This window comes from Phacochoerus africanus, chromosome 7 (genome assembly GCF_016906955.1).
Source record: "Phacochoerus africanus isolate WHEZ1 chromosome 7, ROS_Pafr_v1, whole genome shotgun sequence".
Classification (NCBI taxonomy): domain Eukaryota; kingdom Metazoa; phylum Chordata; class Mammalia; order Artiodactyla; family Suidae; genus Phacochoerus; species Phacochoerus africanus.
Window position 1 is genome coordinate 53560959 of NC_062550.1, and position 13546 is coordinate 53574504.

The window sequence follows — 13546 nt, forward strand, 5'->3', positions numbered from 1 at the left end:
TATCACAAGTTTAGTGCTGTAAACAGTACAAATGTATTCACTTAGAGTTCTAGAAGTCGGAAGTTTCTGGTCAAGGTATTGGGAAGGCTCCTTCTTTCTAGAGGCTCTGGGTGCAGGGGGAGGGGAGGAAAGAATCTGTTTCATTGCCTTTTCTAGCTTTAGAGGCCATCTACATCCCTGGGGTCATGATCCCATCATTCATTTTCAGAGCCAGCCACATAGTATTTTCCAGCCTCTCCCTCTCTTCTAAGGACCTTTATGATTACTTTGGGTCCACCCAGAATATTCAGAGTCATCTCCTCCTCCCAAGACCCTTAACTTAATCACATTTGCCAAATGTTTTGCCTTGTTAGGTAACACGGTCATAGACTTCAGGGTTTAGGACTTGAACATCTTGGGGAGACACATTACTCTGACTAGTGCCAATGGTCTGTAGCCTTAGCTGTGCAATAGAATCACTTGGAAACTTTAAAAATTTCTCATACTTTGTGTGCACTCCCAAATCAATAACACCAAAATGTCTGGTGGTGGGACCCAAGCAGCAGTATTTTTTAAACCTCTGCATATTGGAGTTCCCGTCGTGGCGCAGTGGTTAATGAATCCGACTAGGACCATGAGGTTGCGGGTTCGATCCCTACCCTTGTTCAGTGGGTTAACGATCCGGCGTTGCTGTGAGCTGTGGTGTAGGTCACAGAAGCGACTCGGATCCCGAGTTGCTGTGTCTCTGGCGTAGGCCGGGGACTACAGCTCCGATTAGACCCCTAGCCTGGGAACCTCCATATGCCGCAGGAGCTGCCCAAGAAAAGGCAAAAAGACAAAAAAAAAGCAAAAAACAGAAACAAAAACTCTGCATATAATTCCAGTGTGTATTAAAAGTTAAGTATCACTGGTTTAGATTTCTGTTGCAGTCTCACACCCTTTATTTACCCTATCCCTAAGATTCCTAAATATATCTGAAGACAACTGGGGACATCCTATTTATACAGCCTTTGCCCAGTGGCAAAGAACTCAAGTAGTTTTAGGATTGCTTTCACATATGGACTAGAGTGGCTTGATTGTGCAGATTTCTACAGGGACAACTAAAGAAAAAGTGACTCCTTGTAGAATCGAGTTGCCTCTTACAAGGGAGTCTTTTTCTTACTTATTACATTCATGTAACTCAGCAACTCCAGGAATGTTATAGACCAGAAATGGGATTTGGTCCATTTTTTCCTGTCTTCTCTTTCCTAAGTAAGCTCTAAACTTAAATGTACAGTGTACATCTTAAAAGTATCTCTGCATCTTTCCTTTTATCATGACTTCCCACATGAGATTCTCTCTTCATTTATCCCCAGGTTTCCATTTGTCCTTCTTTTCCCTCAAAATCCTCCCTGGTCAGCCATTCCCTGAAGCATTCCACAATCCTCTAGCATTCATGGTGCTTAACTATAATGTCATTTCACCTGAACCTGAACTATCTTTCATCCTTATTTCTCTTTTAATTAAAATCTTCTCAAACAGTTTATAGGCTTTTTAAAGCAGAGACCCAGAATTACATTTTTTAAATTCCCTTTAGATTAAGTGTCTTGCACATAGTAAGTAGTCACTAAAGAGTTGTTGATGATTTAGATTCTCTTTAGTCCTTAAATTAGATAATCAGTTCTTTCAAGATTTTCTTGTCTACACACATACACAAAGTGAATTAAAGACTACTATTATGTTAACTAACTCCACAAGTTAGTTTCACACTAGACTGTATTTGTCTGCCTCAGTTCAGTTTCTTCGAAGTCTGTGTTTTGTTCATTGGTAGGTCTAGCACTTACCACAGGAATGACAAAATCATCTTTGAATGAATGCAGGGAGCATACACCCCAGCCTGGAAACCCACCTTGTTCTGAGATATCCTTGCACTGCAACACAGCTGCGTAGTCTAAGTTGCAGGAGTTTGGAACCTCGCATTTCCTGATAGACAGTACATGGAAATTTTTAGTACCTCCTTAATGCTTTTTAAAAATTGAGACTTTATTCTATCCGAAATGAAGCCCTTTGGTAGACAAACAGAAATTTAAGAATCAAGTGGTATTGATGATTTTGTTATCAGTATTTTTATAAGACAGTGAGTCAGACTGAACATGGATCTTGAAACCAACATATTGATAGCTCTCTACATAATTTATATATTTTACTTTTTTCTCATCTTGTAGCCTATTACTGAACTATGATCATAGTCATTTTTATTTTATTAATTTAAAAACTCTTTAAGAAATCTTGAGTTCCTGCCTATTACTGAACTATGATCATAGTCATTTTTATTTTATTAATTTAAAAACTCTTTAAGAAATCTTGAGTTCCTGCTGTGTTGCAGTGGGTTAAGAACCTGGTGTTGCCACAGCTGTGATGTAGGTTGCAGCTGTGGCTTGGATTGAATGCCTGGCCCAAGAACTTCCATATGCCACAGGTGCGTCTGTTTAAAAAAAAACCAAAAAACCTCTTTAAGAAATCATTTATCTGAACTGCATAAAAATACTCTTAAATCCAACTCATTTAAGACCATTCTATAAGTCTCTGAAAATGAAATAAACATGAAATATGAAGTATTTTAGGATCAGTTGCCTTCTGGAACAATGACTCCTTCATGTTCATTGTATTAGACCTTGTGCTTTTTCTTCCTCTATTGAATGATAAGTACATAGAATGTTCAATCCAGTTGGATATAATTTAGATATGGAAAGGGCTAGAGATTTTGAGAAAAGTCGTACTATCTTAACCATCTACCTTAGCTACCTGATGTCTACTTTTAGACTTCCAGTTTTCATAATCATTATTAATAATGATATTAATAAAGAAGAAGTCAGCAAAAAGGTCATGCCTTCTAAAAGTCATAGAATTGTATTAATTTAGGAAAGGCCAGCTTACTGAGTTTTTGCTTTGATAACCCGGAAACTGGCTCCTGCCAATAGCGTGGAATTTTCAGACAGCTAAGAGATTGGTTGTACATAAGACTGAAGTAGGCACCAAAATACCAGTTTATTAATTGCAGCAAGAATAGTAATGCCCACATAGGCCATACATACTATGATTTATGTAATAAATGAATAATTTCCTTGAGGTCAAGCTTTATGTGAAATAAAGATAATTAAAAGTCTCTCTTTTTTTTTTGGCTTTTTGGCTTTTTTTTTTTTGCTATTTCTTTGGGCCGCTCTCACGGCATATGGAGGTTCCCAGGCTAGGGGTCTAATCGGAGCTGTAGCCGCCAGCCTACGCCAGAGCCACAGCAACGCGGGATCCGAGCCTCGTCTGCAACCTACACCACAGCTCACGGCAATGCCGGATCATTAACCCACTGAGCAAGGGCAGGGACCGAACCCGCAACCTCATGGTTCCTAGTCGGATTTGTTAACCACTGCACCACGACGGGAACTCCAAAAGTCTCTTTTAAAAATTTAATCTGGTAAATCACTTCATATGGGGCCTTATGGTATTAACTAATCTATTCTATCAGCCTATTTTCCCTATCAGAAGTTTGCTTGGAGAGCATGGAAACAGAATTAAATCTCTCTTGTGTTAACTGGGAATTAAATATCTCTTGAGTTAAAGAGTTTTATATATAGTTTAATGTATCCATTTGATGATAGAAAATGGTGTTGCCAGTAAGACTAAGACTAGTCTGTTAACTCTGACCCCTTACTTTCTCTCTACATACTTAAAAGTATACTTGGAGAAAACCTTGGTAATAAGATCTGAGAAAGTTTAAGATACCCGAAATAGTATGGCCCAGTTTGCTTCTCCTTTAAACAGCACTTACATGGTAACCACCGTCCTCCTCTTTGTCTTCTTCAGCTGATCAAGACCCCTACTGTTAACATTTTGTCTTCAACATTTGATACATTTGGTCAGTTTTTTTGTGGAACATGATTGGGAGCTCTTCTCTAATGGGAGATTGTATATTTCGTGTTGATTTTACAGTTTAACTCTTAGAAGCAAACTGTGTTCCTCATTTTGGAGTTTTTTTTTGCGTTCAGGGAAGGGGTGGGTCACACTGCAGGTTTTAAAGTTTGTAAAATAAACAATAGCTATTGTTTATTAAATGTCTACTCCGAGCTAAATGTTCTACAAGTCATTTTGCATCTAGAGTACAGTTTATTCTCAAAAAGCATTACAAGTAGATATTCCATCTCACATTAAAGATGGGTAAATTGAAATAGAGATTAAAGTAAATCTCACATCTAGTAAGTAGCAGAATCAGTATTTTAATTCATGTTTGTCTGAGTCCACAGCCCTTAATTTTTTTCTACTGTGCTATTACATCTTCATAGACTATATTCAGCACTTGAATGTACTTTTCTTTTGAAACTTCTGACACTAAGAATAGCAATATTCAACAATGATTAAAGGCATATTTTTGGTAGTACATTTTAAATTTAAAAACCAGTGATATGTATCATATGTGAAAGAAGTGATGTGGCAGTTAGTTAATACTTTTATGCATCCTAATCCACTGGTCTAGAATAAGAATGGCTGATTCTATAAATACTTTTTGTTTGCTGAAAAAAAATTGTAGCTTTTTCAAGGTCAGATCAAATTGTAAATACAAGGGAGTTTTTTTTAAATTAAAAGTTTTAACTCTATGCTGCTTCAGCGTAAAACTTTTAATGAAAAGCATCTCTTCTGTTTAACTAAAAATATTTGCCACTCATTTTTAACCTCTGATAATATTCTCAACCAGACTAAAGTACCAAAAAATTTAATCTTAGTTCAGTTATCTAAGTGTGTTGTCACATAGGTATTAGCTCATCAACACAAAACATCCTTATTTGATTGTTTCTTAGACCTAACATATTGTAAGGAGTCTAAGAATCCACATCTAAATATTTCAAGGAACTGTGGAAATAAAACTCAAGTATTTTTATATTCTTACCTTTTTTACTACTTGCAAATTTTATGTTAGAACTAAATGCCAAAATTGGGTGATTTGGGGAGGTGAGAGAAAAATTTTCAATATCTCAGGATTAACAATGATTATAAAATGTATTCGATTCTTAATAACTTTAAACAAATATCAAACTTTTTGTTTTGTGATCTCATGTTTGCTTCTAACCAGTATTTCTCCATTTCACAATACTCTTACTCCTAATAAAATGCAAACGTATTATAATGGCAATCATTCATTTACTTTGTTTTTTTTTGATGAAAGAAATTTTAGTTATTTCCCTTCTTTTAAACTGCCAACAGTATTTACTGTTCATAGATGTTCGGTCTTCAATAAGGTCTATCAAAGTGTAAAATGAGATGGGTATTTTTCTTTCCTTTAAAATGGAATGGTCTTTCATTATGCAGTGTTCTTAGGTGAATTCTCTTGTTTAAGAAGCCAGAATACAAGAGAGTGCTATATTAGTGTATTATTCTCACAACAAACAAGCACTGTTCTGTTGCTACCTGCTTGGCCATTGTTTCTGATTGTGTGTGCTTTGCAGTGGTATTTGGATGGTTTCCTGCTCTCTGCCAGCACAAAAAGGCATTTCTGTTACAATGGCCCCTAACCACACAATGACGGCATTAAGGATTTATGTGGAGGTTTCATTATTTTCTCCTCTTTTGTTCCTTCCAGGATGTCTTCCAAGCGACCAGCCTCTCCGTATGGGGAAGCAGATGGAGAGGTAGCCATGGTGACAAGCAGACAGAAAGTGGAAGAAGAGGAGAGTGACGGGCTCCCAGCCTTTCACCTTCCCTTGCATGTGAGTTTTCCCAACAAGCCTCACTCTGAGGAATTTCAGCCAGTTTCTCTGCTGACGCAAGAGACTTGTGGCCATAGGACTCCCACTTCTCAGCACAATACAATGGTAGGTTTCTCATGGTCTATTGTGCCTACACTCACTTTGTGACCAGTCTACTCCTCTAAAAGTTTGGCTTCAGTCCTTTGCTTTGTAATTATTATCTAAGCAATAGCCATACACAAGATTCACTCCTAACACCTTAGAATTCTTTACAAGTAAGTTGATTCCAATGGGGGAAGGGGTACAGATAGGCTACTTTTTTGGTTTTGTTTCTGTTTTTTAAGAATTCTGCTTTTAGGGTACTCACAGTTTCATTAGAGGGATATCAGAATGTTAACATAACACATTTAAATTTAGTCATCATGAAAGTTAGATATCATAGTATTTCTAGTAAAAGGTTTTCCAGTTAGAGTTGCAGCATAATTTTAACATTTCCACCGTGATAAATGAGTGGGTTTTTGTTTTTGTTTTTCTTTTTGTTTTTTTTTTCAATTTTTGCCTTGTCCAGGTTGGATTCCAGCATTTTTTATAGTACTGGGAATATTACAGAAGAATATATTTCATAGAGGTGATAGTTTTCTAAAAAATGTGACCGTACTAATTTCTAACACAGTTCCATTCACTGTTGCTTTGATAGTTCAGTAATTCTTTATTACATCCTATTCCAGAATTAGCAGCCCTGGATAATTTCATCTGGCCCCTCATCCTGGGGTGTGGATCACTGTAGAAAATTAGGAAGCTGAGGTTTTACGGATGGGATGGAAAAAGGCAGCATAGCATCTTTGATGGAAGCTTGAACAGCAGACACACGCAAACACACACAAACAAATAAGGTCCTTCTTAGGAACTTAAATGCATAGAATCAGCATGCTGGCAAGGTGAAAGAGAACTTAGCTGCCAGTAAAGCCACTCTTGCCTTTTCAACATGGCTGCTTGTGTGAATGTCATGTTTTTTTGTGGCCCCTCCTTTTCTTCTTCAAGGAGGCCAGTGCCATTAATTTGAACCAGATCACACAAACAAAAAGGTTTCACCATTCATTCTCATACCTTTAAAAACAGCTCTGATTCTGTTAAATCCTTTTTTTTTTTTGGCCACCTCTAGGAAATTATTACACATCATAAATGTGCTTGGTACTGAAATATGCCCGCTTGTTTCTATCATTGTATTACTGTATGTGGAATTAAATCAACAAGAAGAATCAGATATCCTCTAATAGCATGAAATAGATACTATTCTTTGATAATTCACATTAGATTTAAATACTCCATTCAACATTTTAAGGCTTTTAGGTCAACATTTCTCCAGGTATCTTTGTGCCGAAATTTTCTTACCAAGAACAATGTTTTAGCTAATACTTAATAGCACTTTTACAGATGTGCTATTTTAAGCATGTGACAAGTATTAATTCATTTAACTTTCATGATAATTCAATGAGGTGTTGTCATTAATCCCATTTTACAGATGAGGCAACTGAGGCAGTGTTAAATAATTTGCTTCAGATCACAGCTAATAAATGGGAGAACCAGAGATTATTCAGTCTGGTTTTGGATTCCATGCTTACAAACATTATAAGCTCGTCACAAGAGCACACACATACTTAATTTTCTAATTAGCTTTTATTTGACAAGTTATATCCAAACTATCCAGAATTCCTACTTTTTCCCTCTACTGTAGGGTCCTGTCAGTTATGCTCAATGATATAACTTCTTGAACTCCTCTCACAGAGGTTAAACCAGAAAAGCAAAGGGAAAATGGTAATTCAGCTCCACAGGGTAGGGAGGTCGGGAGTCCCCCTTTGACGTTGCATCTGTGCTAATGCCTCTTGCCTCTCAGTATTTTGGCCATTGCCTTCTTTCTAGGAGCACCCTACTAAGAGTGTTTCTTGGTTTGGTTTTCCTGTATTACCACTACAAACATAAACACACGAATGTAAAGAAGCAAATATAAATAATAATTATTAGAAGAAATACCACAAAGGGGAGATTACTTTCAGTATAGTCAAGAATGGGTATGAGAAAGGTATATTAAATTACATACCATAGTTGGCGTGAGTCGATGCCATGATGCAGAATGTTAGTGAAAATGAATGAATGAATCATTCATCCTATAAGGGGATTCAGTTCAACTAAATAAAACCTATGAACCGCCCACTTTGTGCCAAGTTTTTGCTGTGCACTGTGGAAATAAATTTGCATAAGGCACAGCTCCTTTCCTCAAGCACCTTGATCTAGGGGAGAAGTTCTTAACCAGGGTCTGTGGAACTCCTGAAGATGAATGGAGATTTCTCTGTGTGCATACATGTGAGTAGGGTCATAGTTTTTATCAGATTCACAAGTAGATCCCTAGCCCCAAAAGGTAAAGATCTGCCATTCTCCCGGTTAATACAGTTTACATACAAATGATTTAACTTAGGTTTAGTGACGTCAATATTGATATTTCCTCTTACTGTATGTCTGATTGGTCTAGATTTGTTTCTGCCTCAGATGTTTCTTGATTCCAACAGCTTTCTGTCTCTGTCAGTTTGAAGATTCTCCTATATGATCTCAAATTTCCAGCCTCTCCTCTTTCCAGTCTTTCCTTCAACTTCCACTCAATTTGTTTCCCTGGGAAATGAATTGGACACTTTAGAAACCACCATGTGTCTTATTGCCCACAGAATATAGTCTAAAACTCTTTATCTTAGTATAAAGCACTATACAAACTGGGACTGAAATCTGGCTTTTGTCTCCTCTCTGGCCACATCTTGCTGTAGATCCAGTGCTTTGGTCATGCAAAGATTTTCAGATATATTTATAAACATACCAGGTGACCTCACACGACAGACCTTACTCTGTCTACCTGGAAAACTGTTTTTCATATTTTTACCTTCCTGGTGAATTGCTTCTCCCACAAGACTCAGTTCAAAATTGCTTATCTTTAGATACTTTCACTGACTTCACAAGGCAGTATGGTTGCTGCGTTCTTTTATCTAGATACTTGTTTATATCTTTTCTCATGACCTATGTTAAAATTTATATGTTTACATGTCTGCCTTTCAATATACTATATTTCCCCCTGGAGGCACAGTCATGTATGTATGTATGTGTGTGTGTGTATATATATATTACATATATATAATAGCATATAATAGAACTCAGTTTATGAGTACTAATTAAATGGCAGAGTTTATATGGATGGTTAAATAGTAAAGATGTCTTGAACGAAGTTGTTAACACATTATTCATGGTGAATATGCTGATACGCTGATTTTCTAGAAATTTTAGAACTAAAGTAGAATCTATTAATGTAGTTCAGAGAGTATCACAGCTAAGCTGTTAAGCCGATCAATATGTAATTTACCTATTTATCAAAATGATTGAATATATTCATAGAATTGTTATTCAACACAAGTTCTTTATATTTTTTCCTGGATACTAGGCCATTGTCATATTCACATAACAGATCCTTTTATTTCAATAGTAAAATATATTCTTCATTTTTTCCTATTCAGTATTGTTGAAAATAAACTGTTTCATGGTCTTTATATCAAAGAGTTCAATTTAAGGGAAAAAGATTTCTTTGCTGATTTATGTGTGATACTCATACTCCATTCTTAAATAAAAAAGAGATGTTGAGAGACCTATATTTTGTATTACACATATGGTTTAGAGACAAAGTACAATTTTTGAGTAATCCCTTTAATGCTGGCTTGAAGTTGTAGAGAAATGCTTTCAGTATAAAATTCAGGTTGGAAAATATTTCCTGCAATACAAGTTCTATACACTGTCTGACTGTTGCCAGATAAATACTTTTGGGAATTAGAGTCCTACGTTCATATTCAGGGTATGCAAAGGTTAAAATTTGGAATTGGGTCACATATAGATATCATTCTTCCTTTCTGAAGTTGTGATTTTTGCCTTAATATTTTGAAGAAATAAGCTAAGTGGCTAAGTGTAACTCTCCAGACAGTTATAAGTGGTATAAATACTACAAGTCCTTCTGTTCTTGGAAAGTTTTAGCAACGTTGTTCACAAGACTGCAGTATAGATCAGCTGTCTTAAGCAGATCATATACATATGTTTATAAAATATTGTTATATTTCTAATCAGAATCAGATTGAGACCTATGTTGGTCCTTGTCTGAAGCTCTCATAATCTTGCCAGGCAATTAATAGCACAAATTGATTCCCATATAATTTTCAAAAAGGTAAAAGGCAAGGTTGGCAAGCCTGATTCTGACATAAATGGAAAGGCAGTCCTAGGCTTTATTTTTATGAAGGTCAGATCTATCCTTCTTCTGCCTTCAGTCTTTTTTTTTTTTAACATGGGTTTGGAGGCTGTCACTTCAGAGTTTCAGAGAAAGCAAGGGACACTATAATTTATGGCTCATTTTTAATAATAGTTCTGGTATAGATGGATTTATTTCATGATACAGAGGACTATCCAGAACATATCCTCATGTCAGTCAGCATGGTAATTTATGAGCACCTGAAAGGAATAGAGTAAGTCTGAAGAGAAATCAAGTAGCAGCACGAGTGGCAGCAAGGGGACTCTATGATGGCCACGTTGCTGCTCGTTTTGTGTGGTTGCATGCTACTTCTGTTGGTTAGGTGGTTGTTCTTTGTCAAATGTGATGTGAAATGAAAGTCTTGACCATGTATGGTTATTAGTCAGTTTTCTCCCCCACCCTAGAAATTGTTTACTTTTTATCTCAGTCAAACTCATTTTTTTATCTGAGTTCTTGATTTGAGTGAATGGTTTTGTATAACTGCAGAGTGGCTGCTTCCTAAGATTGATTTTTAAAGTAGACACTTACTTTAGCAATACAATATTCAAAAATAACTTGAGTTGTTATAAATAGCTGAATTTCATATGAAATAAATACTGTGTTTGCATATAATATTTTTAACATTTAAAGGTCTGGTGGATTTGGACATCTGATGTTATAATATACTCTAGTATCTCATTTGTAGCTCACATTGATAAGATTTTCCTAAAATTGTTAAAGAACTCTGGGTGTATGGTGTATTGAGTAGGTTTAATAATTTGATGTATCTTAATGTTAATATGTTTAAACACTGCAAGGACAATAGTTAGTATAAAGCAAGAACATTGAATGTGAGTCAGTTTCTTCCTGAAGTCCATCAAGAGAAAGGTGTCTTTTTAAGTTGATCTTCTACAGAAGTTGAGCATATAGCTGAGAACCAAGTATAAAACAATAGGAAGGCTCCAACATATGAAATGCAACCTTAAACACTTAAACACCAAAAGAGTTCATTCAGTACACACTACAGAGAGAGGTTTTTACTTGCTCAGACTCACTGTCAAGTACTGGGATTTTTTTTATTTACCCAGTATAATTTTAATTGCTATATGATAGCTATGCCTTGAAATACCCTTTATATAAATTTTGCTTACAATCTGACAGTCGTTAGTAATGTATTTTCAGTGTTTGACTAAGATAATTTTATGTGTGAAATACTATTCAGAAAACTTAAGAAGGAAAAGAGAAAACTGCATGTGTTACTTAAAAATAAGTCACAGAATAAGACCTTAATTATGGTATGGTAAAGATTCCTATTTTTATTTGATGGTTTTTATAAGCTTTTAAATTTCTAGTTACCTTTGTATATCAAACTTAGCATACGTTATGGTGATGGTATAATGCATACTGTTAATGCTAGTATGGTTATTGTGCCAGTTCTAATAATGAGAATTTCATTGTTTAGGGGGAGCAGTCTCCTACACTCTAGACAAAAGTGTAATTACTTTTGAATGATGTGGAATGTGCTCAGTTTAATAGCATGGAGAATAGACTCAGAAAGATTCAGATAAAGTAAGCTTGGAAGCCATATGTGCAGTGCGGCAGTACAAAATTATGAGAATAGGCAGTATAATTCTACACACACACACCCGATTTCACACACTTTATCTATAAACTGTTGTTTCTGTAAGAGATAGGCTTGCTTATCTGAACAAGGCCGATTCAATTGAAACAAGGTGAAAGTAGCGACAAGTTTGTATTTGTTTTTTATGCTAAATTGATGTTTATCATACAATGAAATTGCATTGTTACAAACATTCTGTAAATGTTGTCAGAAAATACCACACACCACACGAAGCTGTTTATCTAGATAAAATCCCAGGCTTGCATTTGAATGTTAAGTGGTTCAGTCTTTATATTTGCATTGTTCCTGAAAATTACCCCCAGGCCTAGAAGGAATAAGGACATGTGAAAAACAATCGGTTGGGGTCCATCAAAGCCACTGGATTAAGTTGTACAATAGATCTAGTTGTGTCCTGTTGCCATACAACTCCATTCTATCTGGTTGAGGGAGGGGCTAATAAGAAGTGGAGAAAACCTTGGTTCATGTGAGGTCCACAGTACTACTGCTGAGAGTTTAAAGTTAACTAGGCCTTGAGAAATTAAAGAATATATTCTCTCTCTCTCTTTCTCTCTGTCTCTCTCTGTCTCTCTCTCTCTCTCTCTCTCACACACACACACACACACAAGCACTATATGGGAAATAGTTCAGGACATTTAATGAAGGTCTACTGTTAGCTTCTTCACAGAGTGCTATGCAGTGACAGAGGAATAAGTAAGAACTTCTCATGCTCTGGTAATGGGGGAGAAGTGTGTTGGTTTAAGAAGATTTGGCCTAATGACATTTAATGGCTTTCATTTTATAGGGAGTATGGAAAAGATTCAGCTTAAATATACACAATGAATACCTATCACCAAAGATACAGAAATAACTAGTCTCTTCCCTCACGTAGCTTTTTATATGGTGTGAGGGGTAATATAAGGGCAAAAACCACTAGATTTTAATATAGAATATTAGAATCCTAATTCAGGCTATTAAGTGCTAAGGAGATTCACAGTTGAGAAATATCTCATTTGTGGGGATCAAAAACACTAATGTGAAATTGCCCCCACAAGTAAATTACTGGATGTCAAGATTTTTATACCCATTGGATCATTACCATTAATGCAAAGTCTTTATACTGTGCATAATTTTGTTTTTGCCATAAATATTTTGTTCCCAGAAGAAATAGCTAAGAAGAAAAGAGCAAATTAAAAAAAAAATACTAAAGACAAAGTGTCCTATAGAGGTCTTAATATAAAATGTAGGGAAGTTCGTAAAATATGTGCCTCATATTAATAGAAATAAAAAGAACCACTTTAGTTATTAGTGTTTGGAATGTTTCCTTTTTTTCATCTGGGTTACCACCTTGAATGAAGTGAAAAGAATGACGGAATACTTGGCTAGGCTACTAGAAATAGCAAGGATGCTAGGAAGCAATGCTGGAAACATACTTGAATGGGGTTCCTGACTTGGTGGAAGGAGTTGGTATTCATCATTCATGTGTTATTCCCAGACCTGTATGATAGGGTCCTTTGTAGTAGGAAGTTAAAAATAATGACAGGTTTGGGAACCAACCTTCCTTCTGTATCTTAGATGTTTGTTTTCAGTTCTTCCTCGTTTGCTTCCTCTGAGTCTCTTCATTTGCTCCTCTTCTTCCTCTCTCTTTCTTTCAATTTGCCTCTATCAGGAAACATTCTTAAGGGATCCTCTTGTGGATCTCAATGGAGCCATTATCAGGAAGGGCGAGGGGGTGGGAGAATCAGTACCTCTGTGCTCTGATACATCCTTCCTTCTTATTTACATATACTGCCTCTTGGGGGGCTGCCAGATTTTCCTGCAGTCAGGCTAGCTTTCTCTTACGATACACGATTAATAAAGATAGGTTGGTTCTAGGATAAGGATTTCACTGATTTTTTTTTTTTTTAAGTAAACAGACCAGCATGGTTT

The 13546-nt window shown here is 36.0% G+C and overlaps 1 protein-coding gene across 17 annotated transcripts in view; it reads left to right on the plus strand.

Moving 5' to 3' along the window:
• SOX5 (SRY-box transcription factor 5) overlaps positions 1–13546 on the plus strand; it is a 999607-nt gene that overhangs the window by 643379 nt on the left and 342682 nt on the right. For 15 of the 17 annotated variants that reach the window (XM_047787389.1, XM_047787393.1, XM_047787388.1 and 12 more), the window contains one exon: positions 5588–5819. In XM_047787389.1, coding sequence (XP_047643345.1) covers positions 5589–5819 — 231 coding nt within the window. In that variant the 5' untranslated portion in view covers position 5588. The remainder of the gene's footprint in view (positions 1–5587; positions 5820–13546) is intronic. The other 2 variants (XM_047787398.1, XM_047787399.1) reach the window with 1 other exon arrangement.